General features: G+C 35.0%; 2 protein-coding genes across 6 annotated transcripts; one reads left to right on the forward strand and one right to left on the reverse strand.

Annotated features, from left to right (window-relative positions):
• Positions 1–236: 236 nt before the first annotated feature.
• LOC18448898 (haloacid dehalogenase-like hydrolase family protein) lies at positions 237–7,976 on the forward strand. Of its 3 annotated transcripts, none has more exons than XR_016058349.1 (12): positions 237–577; positions 1,108–1,244; positions 1,551–1,646; positions 1,770–1,889; positions 2,249–2,338; positions 3,504–3,689; positions 4,074–4,229; positions 5,372–5,521; positions 5,798–5,899; positions 6,642–6,751; positions 7,173–7,625; positions 7,734–7,976. XR_016058349.1 is itself a non-coding variant. In XM_006858953.4 (12 exons), the coding sequence occupies exons 1-12, from the start codon at positions 364–366 to the stop codon at positions 7,823–7,825; spliced, it is 1,572 nt and encodes a 523-aa protein (XP_006859015.1). In that variant the 5' UTR covers positions 237–363; the 3' UTR covers positions 7,826–7,976. The 3 variants fall into 3 exon arrangements, 2 of the variants coding, with proteins under 2 accessions (XP_006859015.1, XP_011628803.1); XM_006858953.4 differs by having other exon boundaries at positions 7,173–7,291; XM_011630501.3 differs by having other exon boundaries at positions 3,504–3,641; positions 7,173–7,291.
• Positions 7,977–9,589: 1,613 nt separating this feature from the next.
• DRP5A (Dynamin related protein 5A) lies at positions 9,590–20,102 on the reverse strand. Of its 3 annotated transcripts, none has more exons than XM_006858954.4 (8): positions 19,112–20,102; positions 18,336–18,527; positions 16,365–16,571; positions 14,579–15,007; positions 13,405–13,632; positions 12,707–12,905; positions 11,192–11,819; positions 9,590–10,117 (listed from the first exon to the last, which is right to left on the reverse strand). In XM_006858954.4, exons 1-8 carry the CDS (start codon positions 19,505–19,507, stop codon positions 9,931–9,933), a joined length of 2,466 nt encoding a protein of 821 aa, XP_006859016.1. In that variant the 5' UTR covers positions 19,508–20,102; the 3' UTR covers positions 9,590–9,930. The 3 variants fall into 3 exon arrangements, with proteins under 3 accessions (XP_006859016.1, XP_088726647.1, XP_088726650.1); XM_088870521.1 differs by having other exon boundaries at positions 18,336–18,533; positions 19,112–19,906; XM_088870524.1 differs by lacking the exons at positions 9,590–10,117; positions 11,192–11,819; positions 12,707–12,905; positions 13,405–13,632 and adding an exon at positions 13,788–13,850 and having other exon boundaries at positions 18,336–18,533; positions 19,112–19,906.
• Between the last annotated feature and the right edge of the window lie 7,546 nt (positions 20,103–27,648).

The following is a 27,648-nucleotide window of genomic DNA, read 5'->3' on the forward strand; positions in this document are numbered from 1 at the left end:
TCAAAAAGTCTAATTCAGCGATGTATGGCTGAGATTTACTGTAGATGATTAGACGTGAGAAACCTTATCATTGGAGAGAGTTTTCTCACTAGAGAATGGGAGTGATATTTTTTCTGAAGCAAAGGGAGAGAGAGTGGGTGTGAATATTTTTTCTCAGGAGAAGTAGGACCCGTTTCTTCCCTTGCCCTGCCAAAAAAAAAGCATATCAATGAACTAATTAAAGTAAAATTGACGATGAGTTTATCAGTGACGCAGAATAAGAATCTCAATTACCTCAGAAAAAACCTTCTCTCCATCGTTTATCAAAAAAGAGGGACAGAGAAGAAGAAGAAGAAGAATTCACAGTCCCAATAAGCTCCAACAATGGCTTCTGCAGTTGCAAATGGGGTATCTCTTCTTCATTCACAGGCATACCTTGAGAGCAAAGTGGTGAATGAGACTAAGGCTTTGGTCTCTGATCTCTGTAAGCAATTCTACACCCTTGGATGGGTCTCGGGGACGGGTGGAAGCATCACAATCAAGGTCCATGACTCTGCTGTCCCGAAACCCCAACAATTGATAGTCATGTCCCCTTCAGGTATTCTTTATAGCATCATTTATCGTTTTCTTTTGATGGGTTCTTGGTTTAGTTTCATGATTTTGTTTCTGCATCTTTTTCGATCTTTTTAGTTGGTTTAATGGAAATAAAATGCATGCATGTATATATGATGGATTCTGATGTTTCACTGAGAAATTAATATTACTGAGTTTGGAAGTTGTTATTTTCTTTTATATAGGAATCCTGGGTTTTCTGTTTCAAACTTCAGGTCAAGTTTGTTGCTTCTATCATTAGATGTTTTTTGTTTTTCAGAAAAACAGTCACCATTTGATCAACCCCAATTCCTAAGATGATGGAGCTTGGAAACCTTTACAAAATGAGTTTATTATTATTATTATTATTATTATTATTATTATTATTATTATTATTATTATTATTATTATTATTATTATTATTATTATGATTATTATTATTATTATTATTATTATTCTGGCAATCCAGTTTCTAGGACCATTGATCATGGATTTCTTGAGTAGAGGTTTTATTTATTGGGTTTTATGGGTTATTAGGAGTTCAGAAAGAGAGAATGGTACCTGAAGATATGTATGTCTTGTCTGTGGATGGGGATGTATTAGCAGCTCCCTCTCCAAAGCCCTTTCCCCATAAGGCCCCTAAGTGTAGCGACTGTGGCCCTCTTTTTATGAAGGTATGCTAATTTCACTCGACGTTCTCTTCATTACTTCATTTTTATTTGACATTTTGGTTTTTTGCTATTACTGTTAGGTTTTATAAGCTGCTTCTTTTTGTGTTCTGTATTTGTTTTTCTGATGGTGTTGTAGTTACCACTTGCTTTGAAAAATGATGGTATTCCTCTTATTGCTTTGTCTTGTATCAAAAGGAACTGCTTAAAAATGTAGAGAAGGAAAACAAAGACAAAAAGGAGGATTTATTTAATTTGGCTGCATTGTCTAAGATACATAGCATTGGCTTACTTTGTTATTGGTTGGTATAGGCATATAAAATGCGTAATGCTGGTGCTGTTATTCATAGCCATGGGATGGAGTCGTGTCTTGTAACTATGATCCACCCGCAATCAAAAGAGTTCAGGGTAATCATCACTTTTTCTCCTGTCTGAATTTTCTTGGTCGTTTTTTATCAAGAGAAAATTTATGTTATATTTGAGTTCCCTTCTATTTACTTATGTGAATTTGTTGTTCCTTTTCTCCGTTAGATAACTCATATGGAAATGATTAAAGGAATTCAAGGGCATGGTTATTATGATGAGCTTGTTGTCCCTATAATTGAGAACACAGCTCAAGAGTCTGAGCTGACTGAATCTCTTAGTGAAGCTGTAAGTTATTTTTTGACTTCTGTTGACTTGATCCAAAGTTAATGGATTCCAGTGTTTAAGTATGAATGAGATTTGCATTTTGTCCATTTTCAACTTATATGGAGTGGAAGGCTGTCATAGCTTCGTCAGGAGTCTGTGGCTACAATGAGACATCATATTGACATTTCTAATTATATGTTATTGCCGATCTTTTCCACTAAGTTGCATGGATTGGTTTATTGTTTGGACTTTCACTTTTGACGCAATATTGCTGTTTGGTCTAGAAATACTCTATATGATCTTATTGTTTCTTTAAATTGTTCATATTATGAAGTTTTCATTAACTTATTAACTACTATTTTGCCTATTATGTGTTACAGATCACAGCATACCCAAAATCAACAGCCGTGCTTGTCCGCAACCATGGAATCTATGTATGGGGAGACTCATGGATTAGTGCTAAGACTCAGGTCCACTCTATCTTGGGGAGATTCTTGAGATGCATTTTCATCATGAAGTTTGGAAACTTTATTGTTGTGTTTTATGTAAATTGCATGCTTATAAAATTGAAGATTTGATGTATAATGACATTTTAATTCAATGCTATTTAATACATGAATTTTTTATATTGTTGTTAGTGGAACAAATGGAATTATTAGAAAAAACGGTAGTGATTCATAAATTTTAAGTTGTGGTCTTGGTGTGAAATTGATGTTGGACTTAAGGAATGTGTTTTTGGAAAATTTTTGTTGTCATCATAGTCTATGTGATTACACTGTTCTGTATAATCAGCAAGTTAATTAGATTCAAAATTTCAAAATTTTCTCTTAAGTTAACAGTATAGCATTCAACATGAGAACTATTAGCATCTTTCCCCTTGTTCCATACAATCAATGAACCAATGAAGTCTGAAGCAAGTAATTGTTGATTATTATTGGAATTGGTCCAATCTATAAATTACTTGATTTCCAAGTCCCTGAAGCCTATGAGGGTTGCATTTTGTCTTCTCTTATGACCATTTTGTGAAGGTTTTGTAGAACACGTAGTTATTATTGCAAGATTGTTGAGTTTGTCTTGAAAAGAATGTGAGACCTTGTCCCCATTTAATGAGTTATTGTTTCAAGTTGCATAATTTGTGTTTGTGCTCGTTTTTGTTCTTTTCTTTTTGAATGTTAACTTACTTCATATATTCAAAAGTGATTACAAGTATGTCATACATAATTGAGTCAAGTGATTCTAAACTTCATAAAAATGTACTTCTATTGCCGAGTTGTGAATGAGATGGTGGATTCTCATGTTTGTATTTCTTCAATTGAGCACAGATGGAAGTGGGATGTATCGTGTGCAGTAGTCAGGTTTCGAGAATATGAATTACAGTTCATTCAAACATAGCCACCTGTTGTGTCTGACCTACAGTTCTTATATAGGTTTATTCAAGTCTGTCCTCGATACAATTGTATTGCAGATGTCATAATCAGTAGAGTCTCTTGAGTTTTTGAGGTTATTATATAATTGATCATGCACACGATTTGCTTTTCTTTGGGAGTTTCCTGCGTTTCCCATTCCTTGTTTGGTTCTATCAAAATGGCTCAAAGTCCTTGTGTTTTCTCAACTTAGCTTGAAGTCTAATTGCAGGCAGAATGTTATCACTATCTTTTCGATGCTGCTATCAAGTTGAATCAGTTGGGTCTGGACTGGTCCAGTCCAAGCCATGGGCTTCTTGCGAATGGCATAACACTAGGCGGTGGCTGGAAAAGAGATATAGATGGGAAGGTGAAATCGTCCATTCAAAATTTAGATGACTCATCTGGCCCATCTAGGGTAGGCCCTTTGCTCCTACAAGGATGACTCGAAAGGGGAAGCATCTATAAATGAATGAACTACGGTAAACACATGTTCCATTGGGTCATCACCTTCCATTAAAATGATGGACATGGATGGAGAGTTACCAACAAAACTAGACATGATCCCAATCATGGGTTTCATTCTCTGTCTCCATTACTATCTATCATTTTAGTGGATGGTATTGGCCTAATGGATTATGGTTTTCCTGTAGTTGATTGGATTGCATTAGACTTTCCCTTATAGAAATAAGCATTTTTTTGGGAGGGTACTTTTGCCATTCCATACTCTTCTGATTTGGTTTTTGTTTTGCATGAAAATATACGCTTTGGTCTTTGAAATAGTTTACTGAAATTTTGGCAGCAATGTATCCTGCTTGACATTGAAGGTACGACAACGCCGATATCATTTGTCACTGATGTTTTATTCCCCTATGCCCGTGACAATGTGAGGAACGACTTAATTTCGACATATGACTCTGAGGAAACTCAAGAGGATATCAAATTATTGCGTGCTCAAGTAAGCATTTTATGTAATTTTCTTTTTAATGTCATTGTTTTTGTTTCAAATGGAATGAAGTGATTTACTTATGACACAAGACAATGCAAATTTGATTTGCTGTAAATCATAGTTATATGCTCTTTATTTATTTTGTTGATCGTGGTCATAACCATGTGCTCTTTATGTATACAGATTGCCCATGTTGGAGTTTGTATGTATGTATGATATATTCTCATGAAAACATTTATATGAAATGATGAATATATATATTTCGCGGGCAGATTCGACCACTGACTATTTCATCTATCCATCCATTGTTTTTTTTATACCACCAAAACATAGGTGGCAATGCTGTGCCTCTGTGGTCTTGGCCATCCGCAATCTTAAGTGGATGATTTCTAAGTTTTAATAACCTTCTGCTTGGCCGCCACTAATGAACATGTAGACATACGTCTAATAGTATGCCTTATGGAAAAATTAATTTCGGGTTGTTTTATTTAATGAATGCTAATATATATATTTGTATTAATTTCAAGGCATATTCAAGCATTGCTTTTGTGATTTTCTGTTCTGCTTACATGTTGAAAGAAACTCTAGTACTTCGACAGGTTGTAGAGTACAGCTGACATATCTATGCCTCTGATGCTTTTTTTTTTTGGGATAAATATTATATGGTTTATTCCTTTTGTCAAAATTATTTTCAGGTAACTACTATAACTATAAAACTGGAAGTTTGGATAGAAAGTTGTGGACTTTATATAGTATAAGCATTCATAGTACTCGAATTGCAAAATAAAACATGAGCAACCTATAACAGAAATAGGAGCAGAGATCTTCAATTGCTTTTACTTATCGCAACATAGTAGTCTCTCTTATAAAAAATACTTCTAAGTTTTGTGCTTAGCTTCTAGTATGATGTTTTGGATGTGACCTTTCCAAAGAATACAAATAAAAATGCGGTTTTTGAGTTTGTTTGCAGATATTAAGACCCTACTGAGTTTTTGGGGTTACATGATAATTATATCTTTTTGTTTATCACTCTTATGGCCATCCCGGCTATATTGGATTGTTACCTTTTCCTTTTTTGTGTTAGTGCCTGACTTATGATATCAATACTTGTCCATGCAATTAGATGGTTGGCTCATATAAATATGCTCCAGGTTCTTGAAGATTTAAAGGAAGGAGTTGTTGGTGCTCGACCTATTCCTCCTGAAGACACAGGAAAAGACGAGGTGATTGCTGCCTTGGTAGCCAATGTGGAAGCAATGATAAAAGCTGATAGAAAAATTACAGCCTTGAAACAATTGCAGGTATTTAAACTTCATAACTCTTGGTTGACACTTAGTTCTATTACCATCAGAAAAACAGTTGGTTATATTTTATCTGTCTATTGTTTCTTCCTATGCAATATCTCAACTTCACTAGTCTGGGTTTACAGTTCAGTTCTATGACCATCAAAAGAACACTTAGTTCTATTGTATCTAACTATTTATGATTTCCTACAGAACATTTGAACTTCACAATTCTTGGTTAATGGATCTCTTGTATCTATCATTTCTTCCATAATTTTATAACTCTGTTTTCAGGGTCACATATGGAGAACTGGTTACGAGAAGAATGAATTGCAAGGAGTAGTATTTGATGATGTTCCTAAAGCTCTTGCAAAGTGGCACGATCTGGGAATCAAGGTCACCAATTTTTACAGGATTTTTGGTTATTCCTCAAATCTTTTTATAGTAGTACTGTTTATTGATAAGAACAAACATAAAAAATAAATTAAAGTTGAAAAGAATTCCTGAATTTTAGTAATTATTTTCCCTTGATGAATATAAAACTATTTTTTTAAGGAAGCATTGCTTCTTCTTTTCTTCTCATAGTTACTGATTAATTTTTTTGGATTATTTTATCCTGACCAAGAGAATGGCAAAAGGTTGTTCACTGACCAAACTGATTGAACTGGGTGTTTATATTTGGACTATTTGACACTTTGAAAGCATTATTTCTCATGATGAGGGACATAGCAATGTTCTATAAAGTATTCTTCTATAATATGGATACAAAATATTGTATTTTATATGCACTGTGTACAAAATATTGTATTTTATATGCACTTTAATTAAATGGTATAGAGTATTCTTCTATAATATGGATAGAAAATACATAAATAACTAAACTACGGTCTTTTATGTTGTTTAAGTGTGCTGTAGTGTAGAGCCTATATACTATGCATTGTCTATATCCTTGGGAGAAAAATGAGAATTCTTGCAATTTTGATTTCCTTTCCAAACTTTTAATGAAATTTAAATGCTTGGATTTTGTTACTTGAATGACAAATTACTATTGATTAAGAAAGAAATTTTCTTATGAAACTAGTTGAGAAATCTACCGAGCACTGAAAATTTACATGCTTCCGTTTGCTTCTTCTTTCAGGTGTATATATACTCCAGCGGTAGTCGGGAGGCTCAAAGGCTTATATTTGGGAATACAAAATTCGGAGACTTGAGAACATATCTTTGTGGATTCTTTGACACAATGGTTGGGTGGGTTTTCATAACTTTGGTAATCAATGGCTTGGTTGAGTTGCGGGGAACTGCTTTGGATGCTTCCCTTGAGAAGGGAAATGTACCATACACCAATGGTGTATGATATATGGTATTACAAAGGAAACCCGCCATCCATTCTTGATGATGAATGGGTATAGATTTACTTTATTGTGGTCAATGTCCCTGTGCTGGGCTCCACTCCAGTTATTCCTAATGATCATTGGGGAATGAGGGTGGCTTCTCACACTGATGACATACGGTGCATGGTAGACTATAACATGTACTGTATGCCATTATTGTATGGTATATTTTCCCTAACGAGAATGCCTTTGTTTTCAAAGTTGTACCACACTTTGCCAGTGGTTTCAGTAGTATAATTATGAAGATACCAGTTGATTTAATGTCATTTTAATTGCAGAAACAAGAGAGAGAGTAGAAGTTATTCGGAGATCTATCAGTCCCTTGGAGTGGACAAGCCATCCCAAATCTTGTTTTTGACTGACGTATATCAAGAAGCTGTCGCAGCAAAAGCAGCAGGTAGAGGTGTTTTTGGCGGATGTGATCAATCCGTATTTCTGTTAATGTATTTGTATTTGCCATAATGTTGCTTTTAATATATTAAAGTTTGTGGAAATATTAAGTGAACATTCTTTAAAAAAAAGTTGGTGGAAATATTAAGCCCTAAATGGTTAAACCCTAAATACGGATTCCATCGTCCTTTCCCAATGATGGACAGTGGGAGATTTGCCAATTACCAGATAGATGAATATGTCTATGATTGAGGGCCACAGTTAATCTCCACTATCCATCATCAGGAATGGATGATAGATGTTGCAATGATGTATCATGTCCCACACACCAGAGGGATAAGGTGTAATTCAAACTCAAGTATGGAGCTTAGAGACCTATTTTTTTGCTAGTCTCTTTGACTGCAGTATGAATTTTATATTTATAAATTGTTGTTGCTATCATGTTTCAGGTCTGGAGGTTATCATTTCTGTGCGTCCTGGAAATGCTCCTCTTCCTGAAAATCATGGATTCAAAACAATTACTTCATTCTCTGAAATATGAGTATCTGCTTTGAGGTAGTAAACATGATGAGCTTGCTGATTTAGGTTCTCAAGTTGTGATACTGTTGTTAAACTATGCGAATTATAGAAATTTTGGGATGCATTACCCCAAGTTTATGACATAAATAAGATATAGTGGTTGAGAGTTTCAAGTTACTGCCCCAAACAAAGTGCCTCACACTGACAAGAAAAAGAGGGAGAAGAGTCTGAGTCGATGGAAAATGTGATTTGTTAAAAAGGCCGTGCTACCATACTCTTTATGAGCATGTGCAGTAATCCGAACTCCCACCCAACCATTGGATGAGAGAGGGGATAAGATTGCCTAATGCGTCTGGTAGCTTGGTAATCCCCTTCTAATTTATTTTATACTAGGGTTTCGAAACACAGATTGGCTGTGGATTGGGCCTCCACCGGACGGACTCAGATGGACCAAATTGGCGATTCAACAAAGCATTTGAAAAAAAAAAAAAAAAAGGAGAGGCAAAAAAAAATGTTATAGATCCATATTTCCTATGTTTGGTTAAAGATTTAAATTTTAACATAAAAAAAGGATTATAGGCTAGATTAGTCATGGGATCAGCTCCGTCACCCTCTGATCTCAATTGGAATGGCGATTTTCAATTCAGATTGGCAAATTTTTAAACCTTGTTTTATTGTTTAGAAACTTTTGCCTCCATCTCAGTACGCACTCTCTCTCTCTCCCCTGTTCTTTCCCCAAAACTTCCCTTTCCCACTCTTACCACCAAAAATTTTTGCCTGCTGCGCTCTCTTTTCCAGTTCCCAGGCCCTACTCTCTCTCATCATGGCCTCCGGGCCCTATCCCTTTTTCTCTGATGCTGCGCCCCCCCTTTCTCTCTGTGCATGTGGCAAATAATCCAAGGTAGAAGAAAGCACTATGAAAGTCCCTCTTTCTGAACTGAGTTTGCAAATAATACAGGCCCTTAATAGAAGATCATAAGGTAGAAGAAAGCACTATGAAAGTCCCTCTTTCTATATTGAGTTTGCAAATATGGGCAAGTTTTATATGCTTACACTACAGCATAAAAGTTCTATCTTCCCCTTCCCTCCATTTTGAATGGAGGGTTAAGATTGCCTCAATCACAATATCACGTTTTTACACTATTTTATTTTTAATTTTTTTCTATAAACTATTTTGACACCAAATTTTGGATGTTTATTCTTCTATTAAACTCGCACTAACGAAAAATATAAAAAAAAATATTTTCAATAAAATAAAATAACCAAAACACCCCTGAAAGTTTTAAGGAGTATTTGATCATTATATTTTATCGAAAAATTATTTTTTATAGGTGTGCCCCAATGAGAAGATGACACGTACCAAATTTCATATTCATACAATTTGTATAAAAAAACTAAAAATAAAATACTTTGAGACGTCGGATCTAAAATCAAACGATGATTGGCTCTCTTGATCAAAATTGAATGGCTAGATGGTAGGAGGATAGAACCTCTATGCTGTAGGGGAAGCATAGAAACCTTTCCCCGCAAATATCATGAAGAGTCTTTGTCGCCCATGAAGTAACATACTATAATAATAAAGGGTAAAGAAGCTAGTAAGAGTAAATGGTTAAGAAATCAAGATTAAAACTTGTAAGTTCCCAAGTAAAGGCATCCTTGGCATCCTTTTTATTTGAAGGAAATGTATATAACGAGATCATTGTAATATAAGAAGGTTAGAATTATTATTGGCCACTGGATGTGAAATCGGGTGGTTGAGGATGTGTCACTGATTGATCACAAAGTCTAAAATAAAATTTCTTGAATATTACACATTCAATAACTAAAAACAATTGTAACTTCCATGTATCAAAAGTAAATAGTCTCATAATATACACCCCTTCATTGCTATTCTAATGATAATAAAAACCGAAGACGCAAGAAAACAAGAGAACCATGATTTGCAAAACTAATCCACTTGGGAAATCATACACGGAAGAAAATATAGGAACACCACGTTCTCAACACTTCTTACTAATGTTTCAAGGCGAAACAAGAGCCAACATAAAATCACAAGATGTGATACAACACCAACATGCACTATGAAACACATCACTTGCAGTGTTTTAGTTTTCCCTCTCTTACCCTTTAGAGTGACCGGGCGACGTTCTTGAATTCATTCAAGCAAGATTGCAATATCTTCTGTCGCCTATGAAGAGACTGTCTCTCGTTATGAAGCATGTCGACGGCACCGGGCGCCACAAACATGTCCATGAATTTGTCATCGGTCACTGCAAATAAATCCAAGCCAAGTGCCACGACCAGCCTATCTCGACTATCCCACCATGAAACAACACAATCAGAATCTCTGTAATCCTCAAAAAACAGAGATCCAAACGCTACAAATTCATGTTCATGAAGATCACAATCATATCCAAGTGAGACTCATCTGACATTCTTATTTGTGCAACATAACACTGAGAAAATATTGAGAGAGAGAGAGGTGGATATTCTGTAAGGGTCACTAAATCGCTCTCCTACCTTAAAGTTATGGAGCTAGAGAGGGTATTTCATTGCAAGGTTTCAAAAGCCATTAAAATATCCTTATAAAGAGCGAGCATTATTACGTGAGACGACCATCAGATGTTGCAACAGATAGCCAAATAAGATGTGATATTTGAAAATAACAGCCGCTATACCCGTTGTAACAGCAACTAAAGTAGAACGGTACTTGGGTCACAATGGTTTTTTTAAGCCTTTATCTTGGTTCTAAAACTCAGGACGCAGACTTGAATTGGCTTGGTCCATCCAACTCAACGACCCAGACTTGACTCGGCTTGGCCTTCCTAATATTTTCTCGGTGTGTATCAAGGTGTGCACATGGAAAGATAATGAAAATAGCAGTTAACAGGGGATTGTCCTTCATTTACCAAATAGTATATATATTGTATTGTACAGAAGAAAACACTAAAGGCGAACTGCAGTGATTTTTTTTTTCTTTTTGTTAAAGCCATAAGTAATATCGTACTAAAACAAATACGGTTAGTGTAAACATGCAATAATGGACACTTTAATGATTAAAAATTTGGATTCACCATGCCAAAATATAGACACTGATAATTATGGGCAACAAGCACTATAAGGAACTAATATTAAAGAACCTAAGGAGAAAATGTGTGGGTTATAGGGGTTGAGGGAATGTTCTGGTTCACCCTCTCACATATCAGGTCAAGCTGGGCTATTCCAGGTTGAGCCAGTGAGTTTCCAGACCATGTCTTGTGTTTTATCATGCAAACGGGGGGATGTTAAGATTCTAATTATGAAAAATGCAAAAAATGAGGGTGTAGCAGTTAAAACTACCAATAAAATCAACCTACACAATTATTCAACAGAAAAACAGGAAACTTACCAAGGTGTGAGAAACCCGGAATTCAAAGCTGAAGGCACACTTCGCTCAATGAGGACTTCCCGAATCCTAGCAAAATGCTGAGCAGCCGAAGAACACACTTCAGAGTAAGCTGATCCTGATCTCAAGTTCACATCCCCACTGTACTGAAAACCAAAACTCTGGTTTCTATGGTTTCGAGTCTGTCTCTTTCTAGCCCCCATATCCACTGCCATCCTCCCATTTTCCTTCTTTCTTGCCCCATCAACTGGTTGATCAGGAGATGGGGTCTCAGGAATGGTTATTTGGCTCTCTTTCAATGCTTCTCTTGCTTCTATTCCTTTGCCTGGTGTCCTTTGTTCCATTGACTTTGGAGGGACATTCTCTTGATCCTCATCCATGGCGTCTTCTTCTACTGTAGATACCCCTTCTGATAGTTCAAGAAAGAAAGAAGTTGAAGAAGGCTGGTTATATCTGTACATCAAGTCGTTTTCAAGGCACACTTGAGAGTATGGGCTTGTAACCGAGTCTAGGTGGTGTCGAACAAGTTGCTTGCATTGCTTTGCTAAATCCTGTATGAAGTGGTTATATGAATGCCTTAATGCAGCATGAAATCCTATATAGCCTTCCATGCTTCCATTCTTTCTCCCCTCTGTTGCACACAAGAAAAGCATGCATTCTGCTCTTAGCTAAACAATCTTGAGTTGGAGGGATCATAATTGTAGATAAACTTGACTTCTTTGAAGGATCATAGAATAAAACAAAAAAGGGACTGCATAAAGAAACGTGTATTGGATCCAAAAGTTCCTACATCTGAGGATTTGAAGTAGATAGTGGATAGTGAAAAGAAAAACAACCTTGCAAAAAATTTGCTTGAGATTTGTTATAAAAAGAGAGCATTCACTATATTAAAATAGATAATAAGATGGATGTATATGGGACACTTTAGAACAAAATTTTGTGCGCCATCATAATGAACTCAATGCGATAAAATGTATTGGTAGTCAACCACTAATGAACTAAATGTGGCAAAACGTACTGGGAGTCAACCTCTGGAATTTGAAAAGAATTCGAAAACAATCAAAGTCATACTTAAAGATTCACAGAAGGCAGAAAATGCAGGAATAGTGGGTCCCCAATCAATAATAAATAATAGAATAAAATGAGAATAGATATAAATTGGGGTACCATAATCTTGTGGCACAAAGCCATGTTTCTACCATGATATTTAGGTTTGGTTCATTGCCAATGGAATCATAGCTCATAACAAGACTGACAAAATTCGTACACCATAATCCAATGGAGCATGGAAAAATCACTGTACAATTGGATCATCATTGCCTAATAAAATGATGGATGGTATAGGAGAGAGGGACCAACCACTGGGACCCAAGTCTTATCATGACCTTTCCCATTCTCTCTATCATCTACATTGTTTCATCGGATGGGGGTGACCCCAATCGACCAAAGGTTTCCATAGTCCATAAAACAACTTAGTACACTTTGGCAAAAGAAAAAATAGGGGTATTTGAATCGCACCATCTGACAAATCATGGATGCGATTTCTCTCTGCCGCAAGATCGAAAAGATTTCTCAGAACAAAAGCAAGACGATCACAAGCAGTGTCAAGTAGAGGAGCCAGCCATGACCTTGCTGCTGCACGTGCGATCCCTGCCGCAGCAGCTGTTACACCCCCACCACCCCCTCTACCAGCATGAGCAAGCAAAATATTTGCAACCTAACAAACACATCATTGCATCACTAACACTTCAAAACAATTGTTCTTAAACAAAAAAGAAAGGAAACATCTTTCTCTCTTTGTTAATTAAAAGGTCGAAAAAAGAAGAAGAAGAAAAACAAGAACTTCTGCATTTGGGAAAGCATAGCACATTGCGATGGACTGTGGTAAACCCTCGTAGTCCATTGGGTAAACAACATCCAAGGAAATAATTGATGGTGATGGAGCTAGTGGGACCCATCAGAACAGGAAATGCCCAAATATGGATCCCACTCTCATCAGCATGCTCGTTCCATTGGATGGTGATAACCTCAATGGACATTCCTTTTGTAAATCTCATCGATTAATAGTACCCTTCTCCCATAAAGAATGACTATTAATATCCTATATCTGGAAGCAATTAATATGAAAGATCAATAGCCTGCAATGTAAGATAAATAAAGATAAGTATTCAACGCATGAGAATAAACGAAAAGAAATTGCACAATGAAATATGTACCTTCTCTCTCGACACGGGGGGGCATTCAATAGAGTAAGTAGCACAGCGAAACTCATGCATTACCCTCTCAAATGCTGCACCACCATAAAGTTTAAGAACTGAATTGGAAGGCTTTATGTCTGCAGTCACACTAGGCCAACTTCCAATACCACTCTCTGATCGTTCCTCATCTGTTGTCTTGCCCCATTCTTCTGGTGGAGGGTCAGCTGCCCCATCAATTAGAGCTCCCTAAAAGATCCACGAATAAGAAAAAATAAGATAAATGTATAAATGCAATATGAAGAGTAGATTAAAGCTTGATGTAATATGAATAGTTGGCCCCATCAATTAGAGCTCCCTAAAAGATCCACGAATAAGAAAAAATAAGATAAATGTATAAATGCAATATGAAGAGTAGATTAAAGCTTGATGTAATATGAAGAGTTGGCCCCATCAATTAGAGCTCCCTAAAAGATCCACGAATAAGAAAAAATAAGATAAATGTATAAATGCAATATGAAGAGTAGATTAAATCTTGATGTAATATGAAGAGTTGACCCCAAAGCGATCAATTAGAGCTCCCGAAAAGATCCATGAATAAGAAAAATAAGATAAATGTATAAATGCAATATGAAGAGTAGATTAAAGCTTGATCTAATATGAAGAGTTGGCCCCAAAGAAGAAGAATTGTGATGTAATCTGATCTTGTATTGGGGAACATAGTGCAAATCGAACAGTGCGCTACGGTGCACATTCCCCAAAACACATGTGCACGAAGCACTACATAAGTGCACTTAGTACTCAGTCTTGTGTACTGTACACCATGCACAATACAAATCACTCAATGTGCAGTATTGATGTGCAAAGTATAGGCATGTTGCCTGCACTTATGTAGTGCTTCATGCACATGTGTTTTGAGGAACGTAGTGCAAATCACATGGTGTGAGAGAGAGAGAGAGAGAGAGAGAGAGAGAGAGAGAGAGGAGGAGGAGGAGGAGGAGGAAGAGGAGGAGGAGAAGGAGGAATTTGGCATAAACCTTCCTGCGATATGAAGGATGGAGCTCTAAATAACCCAGGAATTAAAAGACATTGCATTTTTACGCAAGAAAAATGACATATCACAAAAAATAAGAAAGAGTTGCATATATGAACCCCAAAAAAGAAAATGGCAAATGGATACACTTGAGAAACGTACCACATGTCTGCTTAAACAAGCTGCGTGCAACATGGCAGCTCTTCGGAGAGAGGAAACATTTGAAGTAGATTGCAATTTTGAATCAACCTGGTGTAATTCATCAGCTACTTCACCGCAACGCTGCTCTAGCAATGCGAGAGTTGCAGGAGCTGCTTCTTTGTACCTCTTTTGCAGTTCAGACTCCAAATATGTTTTAAGGCTACCAAATCCAATAAATGATCCATACTTTTCTTCATCAAATCCTCCATTGATGCTTTCTCTCAGGTGACGTAGTACCTCATTGTCAACCTGGCAGATTTGCCTGCGAAATTCTTCATTTGTGATTGTCCCCCTGTCTTTTGGAAGGGCTACAAAAAATGGTCTTGTGTTGTCACCCAGATAACCACTGGCACTCAAATATCGGTCCACTTCCCATCGATCGCCAAATTCCTGAGATTAAAATTCTCAATAATCCAAAAACCAGTAACGTCTTGGCAAAGTGTACTACGATCAAAGGACTTTCAAGAAGCATTGTCAATTGGGGTCTCCACCATCCAACTAACGGATGGATGGTGATAGAAAATGTGGGACCCACAAGAACACGACATAACTCCAATGGTCAATTCTAATTCATATGTCGCCGTACATCATTTTATTCATGGTGACAACTTCAGCGGATGATGTTTTCTACTAATCCACTGGATTTTATTAGACTTAACCTTAGACCCTTACATATAATGGCCAAGTTCTAGAAGAAGGAATTCAATTTTACCATGACAATGAAGATAGCTTGGAGAAACACATGGTTTTGAATGAAACACATGGTTTTGAATGAAACAATAAGGATATTTACTGGATAGAAAAAACATTAAACAAATAATCTTCAGGTTGTATTGAAGATTGATATTAACTCGAAAAGCTTTGCAATATTTTCATGTTACAAAGAAAAATTCAATAACCAAAAACCTTTTTTTTTTTTTGGGGTAAATAAGTGGGGATAACGAGCCCCTACCCGTTTTGTTTTTATTCATGAACACACGAAAAAGGTTACATCACAGAGGATGACATGTACGAGAAATTAACCAGGCCTTTCAAGAAGGACATTGGTGTTATCCCGCAAAATGAAGGGAGTGACAAAATCAGGGGGACGGGCCCGCCGAACTGTGGCTTGCGCCATGAATGCCGCTTGCTTAGCAAGATAATCAGCAATCACTGGTTATCTGCAAAAAAGTAGACCTTTGCCCTACAGTTGGACAAGAGGACACGAAGCCTCCATGGGGGAGAGTTGTGGTAGGTGAGTAGGTCAACTAGCAACTTGGAGTCACTCTCAATGATAAGAGGGAGACAATCCATCTCATACACCAAGGAGCAATCGCTCTCAAAAACCAAAAACTTGATAATCACTAATTTAGAAAAACTCTACAGCCTTTTCCTTGTTACACATACATGAATTACAAGATTGAATTGTTTGAAAACCATGAGAATGAGGGCTTGAATCGTACAAAAAATATATACAAACTAGATTCTTCTGAAAAGCAACATACAGCCTAATCACATCAGACCTGTTAGGTAAACCCTGATATCAATAATCTAACAAATTTTTTTTTTTTTCAAATAGACTTATTTATTACCAATTTGAAAAGTCAAAAGACATAGTTTTCCTCCTCAGCAACTAAAAACTTTGAATTACCCTTAGGTAATTGGTCACTTGAAAATGCATATTTTCCTTGATTACATAGCTTTCAAAATTTGCTAAAATATTATTATAAAAAATACTGAAAATGCTGAAAAAAAATATCTAAATTACCTTAAGCCGATTGTCAAACTTAGACACAACAACAATTGTGCGCCTAAAAGCTGGATCCACTGCACGAAGAGAATCCAACCAAAGTGAAGAACACCATTCGACACTGCTTTGCTGGAGGAACAAAAGCAATCGATGAGGCGGGCTTGCTAAAGCCTTCACCATGGATAGAATTTCATCTGGTGTGTTCTCTGGTTCGCCCTTTTTTGCCTGTAAATAATTGAGAATCAGTTGAAAATACGAAAGAGTTGATGGTAGTATTCTAACCATTACTTTTTATCTTTGGTCGTGATCGCTTGGGAAAATAAATGTTACAAGCAACCCATTTTTTGTTTCATTGCTGCTTCTCAGGAAGTATCGATCAGCCAGGAAGTTAGAATTTGGAACATGGCATCCATGACAAGGGTCCTCTATATTATATTGCTACAAAATAGAAAATCATGTTCCATAAGGCTAGTCAGGAAACCGACGCTGGATACTAAGATGCTTGTGGAAATGGAACAAAACATCAGACACATTAAGAAGGACCTCAACACTAAAGAAGAAGCAAGTGCATGATGAATACGGAATATGAACATCTAACCCTTGCTTGCTGCTAGAAACAAGGAAGTCAGTGACACCAAAGACATGGTTAAATGACAAGTTTCATCAGTTACCTCCACCAATTAATCCCATGAAACCCTATACTTGTCATTTAGTCAAATATAAGCACGGAATCATCCAATTGAATTATCTTGTGCAATGTCTCATTGGTAAGAGTTGGAAAACTCAATAATTGGTTTAACTGTGGAATAATACTTCTCAGACAAATGATTCCATCTAACAATACATCTAGAAACTTAAGAATGGTGCCTTGCAACAACAATATGAAAAAATAAATAAAGGGATTCAGTCCTGTAAAGAATTCATAAAAGTCCTAAGCCTAATTTGGTTCAGCAATTTAAAAATTTCAAGCAATTCAAAACAAATAAATAGCCGAAACTCAAATTTGGCAATTGGCCATGCCTTGGACAATGCACAAAGTATAAAGTACAAATGAAGAAGAAATGACCTTGCTAATACATAGAAGCTATACATGTAAATCTGTCCAGTTAAATTAATATGGTGCTAATAGTTGTCAGTTTGCAAGCAATAAATAGGTGTCAAGAACATAACCATGTAAATACGTCAGCAACCTCTCCAGAGAAATATATGCACTGAATACATCTCATGTTAGATAAAATCATCATGGAATTGGGAGAAGTTATGGAGCATAATTTTATGGGAAAATGTTAACACTTATCAAACTTTATTTGCAATCACTCTTCATTAAGCCAATGAGCACTTTTCTATAAACTACAATTGCTATTCTTTTAATGACTCATGTCAAAAAAAAAAAAAAACAAACTGTAATTCTATGTTAGTTACCAAACCAATACGCCCCAAAACCCTTGGGTGATGGAAACGGGGAAAGTTAGACCCTTAAACCACCTAGGATCGTAACATACCACCACGCTCCATAGCCGACATCCTCGATGGTTCTCACTCCATGGTTGCTTTCACTCTATGGAGGCTCTCACTCTGATTTTATTTTTTCAGGTAGCCCTTTCCATAGGTAGCCATTTCCTAGGATTTAAACCGAGGTCGCAGTGGTTGCTCTGAGACCAAATATTAGGTACCTAACCTATACACCCCAAAACCCTTGGGTGAGGGAAACACGGAGAGTTAGGCCCTTAAAGCACCTAGGATCGTAACATGCTACTCATATCACATTAGTCTTGTGGCGATTGCTATTAATGATGAGTGAGAATTTACTTCTTTCACTTCTAATTGTGAAATCGTAATATTTATTTATGTTGTCCTATTTTGGGTCTCTTCTGATCTTGAAAGCAATGTTAACCATAAATATCTTAGAACATAACCACATTAACTGTAATAGATTCACAAGAATGAAATGTAAAAGAAAATAATGAAGGGGAGTTTCAACAATAGTACCTTGAGAACAAAACCAGGAGTGTCTATGATGGTGAGATTGGGGCAATGAGCATATTCTGCTCTCATGACTATAGGTTTTGAAGAAACTGCGGTCTTTGTCTTCTTCAGATGCGCTTCTGTTCTCGACTTTATCACATCTGCAATTGCAGAAGCTGAAACTATGGGGCTCCCATATTCTTCCGAGTCCTCTTCCTGTGACTGATTGCAGTTTAGAATCGTTGTAGCATTTGAATAAGAAATGCTCAGTTAGAAAACACCTTTTCTCAGTTCAAATTCAAATATAAACCCTAAACAAAATGGATTTAACTTGGCTGCAGAAATCCGTAACAAAAGAGAACCTGTAAACCCCCAAACGTAAATCCAAATGCAAATGATTTGTACCTAACAAAAGAGAACTTGTAAAACCCTAGTCCCGTCATCCAAATACAAAATAAATAAAGATTATAACAGAATTGTTATAAAAACCTGATGCAGTTTTAGAAAACACAGAACAGAAAACCTATACCTGAAACGTAAATGAAGCACTTATAGAGCGGGAAAAATGAAAGCGAGAGCGAGAGAGAGATTAGTCGATTTATTAACTTAACATGGAACTAAGCATTTCGACAGTGATTACTAATCCTTACCGCATTCTTACAAACACTCCCAAGCATTATTACCCTGAAAATAAACTTTAAATCCAAAAGCGGCACCCAACTCAGCAACAGAAAATGAAATATAAATATATTGTTTTTAAAGCCAGAGGCCAATGGCCGTCACTGAGGTTCATTATAGACCTGGAATCGACATCGAGGTTCAATGGCGGTCGGATCATGCACCATCTGGAGAATCAAAGGCCGCCTGGTTCCCATCTCAACCTCTCGAACATTAAACCTAAATCCTAAAAGAGCTTCTAACAGAGAGCTCTTGCCATCAGATTGGCCCCCTAAAGCCACAATCTCAGGAATAGGGAGCTTCTCTCCAAAAGCAACAGCCGCCGCCTGTAATCGATTATACGCTTCAAACCTAGACTTAAACTCTGTATTTGAAGGCCTAAGATCCATCGCTCTCACTGCTGATTCTTGATGCGAAGATGGATGTTTCCTCTGCTGTGTTATGAGGTTTGGATCATGGTTCGATGGACTTTGACTTGGGGTTTTTACAGGGGTGTTGTGTAAACTGCTCGTTCCCATGAAAAGGAGTGCAAATTTCAAGTGTAGAGAGAGAATTCAAGGTGGGAAAGCCAGGATTTGAAGTTTTCAATAGCAGAGAGAGAGAGAGAGATGAGAGATGAAAATTCAAGTTTGAGCAGAAAATGCAGGGCTTAAAAGCCTGGAAATTTCAGGTTTTGCTCAAAGGCATGTTGAGAAAGAGGTAATTGCAAGTAGAGTGACAGAATGCATGGAGAGAGAGAGAGTGTGTGAGAGAGAGAGAGGGAGAATGCAGTAAAGCACGACTGAGAGAGAGAGAGAGAGAAAGAGAAAGTGAGAGAGTTTGGAATTTGAAATTTAGTAGAAGTTGATAGCCGTTCCTAGTTGTTTACAAGCTGAGCCGGTAAGCCTGACAGCCTCCCGGTCATTTCTTTCATTCAAATATATGTCCAATACTAATGGACATATATTGAAAACACCGCATGCCAAATGAACTCTGATCTCTTTGTCATAGAAAAAAGCAATGCTCATGATTTTTATCACCGTCCAATGGATGGATGAGCACCGATGGAGAGAGAGAGACAGCAGGCTTTAACAGTTGGTTCATTCCATGTACTTATGGGTTGTCCCAGACCCTTTCATCAGCGTTCATCTACTTATTAGAGGGTGAAAACTCTTATGATCGCAGGCTTTTTGTGGTCATCCATATAATCATGGGAAATATGATTGAAGGGGTTAAAACCGCTTTTTAAAATCATTCAAGGTGTATAAACATTTTAATTAACCCCAGAGGATGTACTCTTTATTTTTTTTATTCTAGATGCCTTTTTAAAAGATATTTTTAAAAAGGGAAAAGTTAATACAAGGTTGCAATTTTAAAATGTAGAATTAAATATGCACCTTAAAAGTCCATCAAAAAAGATTGTCTTGATATTGAAAAACCCTCTAATAGATTATCTCAACATTGAGATGTATGAATATGAAAAAACAAAGAGATTTTGAGTCCCAGAAATAGTGCATCTTGCAACACATTATCTCGACCATCTATTTTTAAGTTGTTCATTTGTTCATAGATCTACGTGATATTAACCATTTTTATAGTTTAAAACTTTATAATTAGATATAAAAATAGATTTTGAGATAATCCTAAAAAAGTTTTACACCAAAATTACATGTTATGATAAATTTTGGAGGCATGCTTTAATTGGATTGTTTAAGGTTGCAACCTTATAGAAACCACACCCATTTAAAAATATTCAAGTTGTTCTTATTCAGAATTGAGAAACATGAAAAAACAAGATAATTTCAATAATTTAACCCACTTAAGAGACTGCCAAGAGTACCCTTGAGTGTAAAAGTACTGAAATATTTGTGCTTGTTCGGGGCCTCCAACCTCAAATAAGAGCAATTTAAGAATTTATGAAATGTCTTGAATGTGTAAATGAGTAAAATAAAAGTTAAAAAATAAACCTTTTAATGTTAATTGGACCGGTGATCTCTTTAATTTTTTAAGGAGTCTTCATATAGTATAATTGACATATTTTAAAGAGTAATGATCCTATGAGACCCTCTCACACCCATGTGTGTAGGATCCCAAAGCATCACTATTAAATTTGGCACAGATCTCTAAAAAAGCTATGACATGAGTGTGGAAAAATTATGACATGGGTGTGGAACTTGACTTTTCTAAATATCTGTACCAAATTGAATGGTGATCCTTTAAGGTCCTACACACATGGGTGTGGGTGGGTCTCATAGGATCATTACTCTATTTAAAACATAAATAAATTATAAAATGGAATTATTTTATCAGATAAAGAAATTTTAATCTTTTAAAATAAAAAAAGAAACCTTTCAATGCGGAACCTTTGATGTAGCAGCTAAATTAATAAGAAAAACAATTGGGTGCAGGTTGTATAGAGCCAAGGCTCTAACAATCAAAGTAAAGCACACCTTCAAATAATGTCGAAAAATGTGGTCTCAATACTGAAAATCTTTGTGATAGCCTTAAAATATATTTTCATATTTAATTATAAAATTTAAAGCTTCAAAAATAGTATAGATAGGGCATATCTATAAAAATTAAAAAATCTTGAAAATTGAAGGTCCAAAAATATTTTATAAGGTGCATTATTTCCAAAACTTGAAATCCACTTTTTTCTCATGTCTATGCATCTTATTGTCGGGATGGTCAATTTAAGGATATAAGAGCATCAAAACAAGCTCTTCTAGTGAAATTTTTTATGTCTATATAAACTTTTTCTAAAACGATCTCCTATTTATTGTACATGTTTTGAGCTTTGTTTTACATGGCAAACTATTTATACAATATATGCCCATAAGAGCACCAAATACATCTCTTGGGTAGGGAAGCACTGAAAGGTTTCACATCATGAATTTTTGGTCATGTTTCAGTGAAAATTTCTATAAATTTTTAGGGGCTGTTTGGATACCTGGAAATATATTGTACGTAAAATATATTACTGGCCTAATATATTACTGCGTAATCATTACCTGCAAATGGATTGTTAATGTTTGAGTAGTATTTAGATGCAACCTAAAAAATACATTGCTACTGTTTGGCTATGTCAAGAAGAAATAGGAACAATGCATTACTAACATTTTACTAGCCTATAAACTATCATTTCTTTCTTTCTTATCACAAAATTTCACTAAAATGCGGAATTATAGTCATCATCACATAATTCCAAAAAGATTTTTTAATAATAACATCATCACCATTCCAAAAAGATTTTTTAATAATAACTTGTACCATTGTAAAGTCACCATCACACCATTTCCTATTTATTTTGCAAACCATTTCCTACTTACTTTGCATGCCTTTGGCACTTACATGGAATCACATGTCATCACACGATTTCCTACTTATTTTACGTGCCTTTGGCACTTACATGGAATCACATATCTTCTAACATGATTAGACTTTGGTTTCAACATGATAAGTCATTTGAACAATATGATTGGAATAACATATTTTATTTATTTTTTATAGAAGTCTTTCAAACGTCTCTATATAATTTAAAATAAGAAATAAATTTATGATACCAAATTCAAAATCTTTATGGTACAAGTTAAAAAATGGAAAGAAGTTTGATCAGTAAACCAAAAGGTTTGGTAATTGCAATAGAAATTTTTGAAGCTATTAAAGGAGTGGCTTATCCACACTAAAATAACTAGTTAAAAAGAGGGGAAGCACCTTATGCAAATCAGTTATTAGGGCTCAAGAGAGAGAGTTCGGGTTTAGAGAGATAACTAGTTAAAGAGAGAGGAAGCACTTTATGCAAATCAGTTATTAGGGCTCAAGAGAGAGAGTACGGGTTTAGAGAGGGAGGAAGCACTTTATAGGGCTCAAGAGAGAGCGGCCTTAGAGAGGGAGGAAACATCTTATGGAAAACAAACCAGTTATTAGGGCTCAAGAGAGAGAATGGGCTTAGAGAGGGAGGGACCACCTTATGCAAACCAGTTGTTAGCTTGAGCTTAGAAAGGGAGAGAGCACCTATGCAAACCAGTTATTATGGCTCAAGAAGAGAGAGTAGGGCTCTATTAGTGCTCAAGAGAGAAAGGGGACGGGCTTAGAGAGGGAGGGAGCACAAACCAGTTAGTATGGCTCACGAAGATAGAAAGTAGGGCTTACAGGTTTATTAGTGCTCAAGAGAGAAAGGGGACGGCGCGTCCCTTTGGTAGGGCTTACTGGTGAAGAGAAAAGCGTCGCTTTGGTAAGTTACTCAGACTAGTTTGAGAGAGGAAAAATAGCGTGTTGGGATTTTTTTAAACAGGGATAAGACATATAAGTTACTCAGACGAGTTTGAGAGAAGGAGAATAAAGTGTTGGCATTTTTTTAAGCGGGGATAAGGCAGATATAAACATGGATAAATATTTACCACGTCAAGGGGAGTAATAGATTTTTCACTCATTTCGTGATTTTTGGAGAAATCTCGGGTAATATATTTCTATTTTTTTACTATTAAAATATACCCAAACTGTAGAAATGTCATATTTCCTTGTAATCTATTGTCATGTAATAAATTTCTAGGTACCCAATCCGCCCCAGTGTAAAGGCAAATAAATGAATATAATATATGTTATAAATCTTAAAGAAACCTTGTCTTTAAATAAATCATACTACATTATTTAATATATTATATTATATTATTATATTAGGGATATCTAATCCATTGTAAAACTTTATTAAGAGGTTTATAATTGATAACTAATCGAGGAACTCCTCTTTCTTTTTCAGCATTCTTATTGACATAAAATGCTGAGCAACTCCAAGGGGATTGACTAGGTCTTATTAATTGTTTCTGGATTAAGTCATATATTTCAGCTTTGCATGTTTGTAGTAATTCACTGTTCATTTGAATTGGTCTAGCCTTTGTTGGTATTTTCTTTTCATCAAAATCAGGCTCATAGGGTAAGCTAATAATATGTTGTTTCCTATTCCAGAATGCATTAGGTAAATCACTACATATTTCTTTTTCAATTAATGTCTTAAGAGACTGTATTTTCTGCATTAATTCAGAGGTTTGTAATTTGTCATATATTATTTTATTTTTTATTTCTGTCTGTAAAGAACGTAGAAAATATTCCTTTTGTTTAATCATTGTTTTGACAGTGTTGATTTCTTTGATTTTGGGTTTATCTAAAAATTCAAATTGTAGTACCATGTATTTGAGTTTCTATTCTTGTATGGGTAATTGTCATGGGATAAAGTAAAGTCAGAAAAGGTACACCAAGGATAACAGCTTGACTTAATCCTTTAACCATGATAAAAGGGGTTGGAAAACAATGTCCGTTATTGCAGATCATCGTATTTGATAATTTATATTTAATATATAATTTTCTACCATCTGCAGTATTTAAAATTTACGTTGTTTTATCAAAATATTTAGTAGGTACTAATCCTTCATTGAGACAGTTTAAATATGCTCCAGAGTCTATTAAGGCTAAAGATTGGAAGTCATACTCATTATTGACTACAATTTTGACGAATACAAACCATTTTTGAGTAATTACTTTATTAAGTAAATTTAAGGATGTAGTATCGTCCTCTTTGATTTTTACACCTGAGGAGTCAGGATTATTTTTAAGATTATAAGTATGGACTAAATTATTAAATTCAATATCATCATTTTCAATTGCTATTTCTGAAACATTATTTTGTAATTCTAAAATTTGTATCCTATTTTTTAATTGAGATACTTCACTTTTAATATTATTCACCTCTATTTTGAGTTCAGCAATAATGGGATCTTTATGAATAGCTTCATATTGACTGATCCTTTTCATTATAGTAGAAAAATTATATTCATCTGGAGGTTTGATCAAAGAAACTGGTTTAGGTTTTTCTTTAGTTAAATTAATAAATTGTGTGATAACTTGCCTTTTATCATCAGGACCAGATATTTTTTCTATCAGATCTAGAATAAAATTATCTTCTTTTGTCAGGGTATGAAGATTATGAGTTGGAATTTTACCAGAACAAGTTGGAGTTTTACCGGAGCATTGTTTGCATAGATCATTATCAGATTCATCTGATGTATCTGACCAAATAAGATTTTCATCTTGTATATTTCCTAGTAGTGACATATCGCTACTGATTTGAGAATCCGTATCAGAACTAGTAGAGGAATTATACATTTGTACTAGGTCAAATAGATTATTTCTTAAGGATTCATCTAATATAAGAGTTTCGATTTTCTTTTTGACTTTACATTGGCTTTTATAATGGCCAATTTTTTTACATTTATAGCAGACAGGTAATTTTCGTTTGCCCTTTTTCTTAAAGGCAGAATATTTAGGAGCAAATCGTTTGATAAATTTATCTCTTTTTTCTCTACGTTTATATTTGTTAGAATGATATTTTTCTTTTTGGTTAGATCTATGTATTTTTTTATGAAATTTATGAATTTTATCTTTTTCTATATGGTAGCCAAATTGTTCACAAAAATCACTTAATTCTTTTCTACCAGTCATTTTTTGTTTATCAAGTTGTTTCTTTAATTTCATATCTGTGCATAATGCTAATCCTTCAGCACATATTTCAGCAGATAATTCTCCTAAAGTATATTTAGAATAATTTAGTATACCACCATTTTTATTTTTAAGACGTTCTTTTACTTTTTCAGCTAATAAATAAGGTAATCCAGTTATGAATTTTTCTTTCCCGTGTTCAAGCTGGCTATCTTCTCTTAGTAATAAATGGGAAAAGAATACATCTTTATACCATTTACAATGAGATAGAGTAGGGCATCTTAAATTAGATAGAAGATCTTCAGATCTAGATGCTAAGACAGCTGTATTTCCTATCAAATGGAGAGTAATAGTGTAAATTAATGTATTGACTACATCACTTTCTGTATAAAGGACATCTTGGTTTTGTTCATTTTTTGCAGTCCATTGTCTTGTATTATTTAATATTTGTTTTTTAATAGATTCTGGGAGATGGAAATCCCACCATCCACGTAACTATCCTGTAAAACCACAAATTATAGCTTTTGTTATTTCTTGATCATGGGTTCCTACCATCTTGCATGCAGATGCATACATGTCATATGTCTCATAGTATCTAAGATTTGATGTTCAGATATTCCATCTATATTCCAGTTTACTAAAGTTCTTCCTGAATATGAAGAAGTATTGAATATGAAAGCCTCTTCAAATTGGATATCAACAGGTGTTGGTCTTCTATGATATGGTAAGGCTGTTGCAGGTTTCCAATTTTTAGAATATGCAATTCTTTGGATTTCATCTATATGTGGACTAGGTGTCATAGATTGATTAAATGCTTGTTCTCTATTTTCAATTGTATCATCCATAGATTCATCATATTCTTCCTTAAGCATTAAGGTTTCATGTTCAGGAACCTTTTCTTTGGCTTTATTTGTAATATCAAGTTTAGATATTTTTTATTTTAATTGATCCATTAATGTTTTATTATCATCTCCGATTAGAAATTTTTCTTTATTTAGCTCAGGAGGAGGTTTGAATAGTAACTGTTTTGGTACAGGAATGAATGGAGTTGGAGATAAAAGATTTTCAATTCGTACTGTTTGTTTGCCTATTGTTTGTAGGTAAAAGTTCGTATAATTATTTTGATCAATTATATGAAGAAGTAAGTCAAATCTTGTGACATCTGAAGTAGTTAGTTTATATGGGGTTGTTGTTGTTTCATATACAACTATTTTGAGTAGAAGTACTTGATTCTTCTGTATCTTTTTCGGAGGGTTGTTTACTAACTCCTTTTATCGTTAGATTTTGTTCTGGAGGATGTATGCAAGTGATTTCTTTACCACCAGTAGTATTGAATTTTGTGAATTGAGATTCAAGAGTGTTGCCTTCAAAGTCAGGTATTTTAATGTTTTTATCTCTACATATATTTCTTAACCAATCAAAGAAACATATTGTTGTTTGCTCCTTTTTAATAAATGTATTAAACTTTTTATGGAAATTCTAGTAATCTAGATTCAAAAGTATTAAGATACCAATGCCTAATATTTTTGTTTTCCTCAGATAAATAATCATTAGTAATATTAATTTTATTGATTTTTTCTTCTTTTTGAAGAGTTAATAGATGAAATTCTGATTCATCAGGTTCATCTTGGGCTGGTTTATATTGAGGAATAATAACATTTTCAGATGTTCTTAGTAATCCCTGAATTTGTGGTTCAGATGTTCGACTATTTCGGGATATAGGTCTTTGTTTTGATGTCATTGGTCTTTTAGGAGACCAGTTATAAATGGTAACAGAACTTCGACCTGGTTCTATTTTAATTGGCTTAGAAGAGATATTTGAATCATCTTGAGTTAAATAATTTCGATCATTCTTAAATTGTATTTCTATGTTACCATTATTATGTTCCACTATCCTATCGGGAATATTTTGAACCAGATACTGTATAGATTGTTGATCATTTTGTATAGACCATGATTGTGGTAGAACTATTTCTGACCATGATATAGTTCTGGGGACAATAGTATTAGAATTTTCTATATTTGTTTGGAATAATATAGTTTGTCCTCTGGTATCTCTACCTGGAGTACATTTGGACATAAAGTAGTCGTAACTTTATAATAAATTCGATATACTATGGCAATATTTTGAGATCTTATTCTCATATCAAACCCTTGTATTTTTAAGTTTAAGGATAAAACATTTAGA

The sequence above is a fragment of the Amborella trichopoda genome, chromosome 1 (genome assembly GCF_054954075.1).
Source record: "Amborella trichopoda isolate Santa Cruz 75 chromosome 1, AtrichopodaSantaCruz75HAP2 v2.0, whole genome shotgun sequence".
Taxonomy (NCBI): Eukaryota; Viridiplantae; Streptophyta; class Magnoliopsida; order Amborellales; family Amborellaceae; genus Amborella; species Amborella trichopoda.

What these genes read in the sequence shown, in the direction of transcription:
- DRP5A (XM_088870521.1), bottom strand. Translation starts at nt 19,507, where the DNA reads ATGGGAACGAGCAGTTTACACAACACCCCTGTAAAAACCCCAAGTCAA. An exon ending in AACCTCGATGTCGATTCCAG is followed by an intron (nt 18,534 to 19,111) that starts GTCTATAATGAA and finishes AACTGCAATCAG; the next exon opens with TCACAGGAAGAGGACTCGGA. An exon ending in CATCCATGATTTGTCAGATG is followed by an intron (nt 11,820 to 12,706) that starts GTGCGATTCAAA and finishes TGTGTGCAACAG; the next exon opens with AGGGGAGAAAGAATGGAAGC.
- LOC18448898 (XM_006858953.4), top strand. Translation starts at nt 364, where the DNA reads ATGGCTTCTGCAGTTGCAAATGGGGTATCTCTTCTTCATTCACAGGCA. An exon ending in GTGGCCCTCTTTTTATGAAG is followed by an intron (nt 1,245 to 1,550) that starts GTATGCTAATTT and finishes TGGTTGGTATAG; the next exon opens with GCATATAAAATGCGTAATGC. An exon ending in TCAAATTATTGCGTGCTCAA is followed by an intron (nt 4,230 to 5,371) that starts GTAAGCATTTTA and finishes AATATGCTCCAG; the next exon opens with GTTCTTGAAGATTTAAAGGA.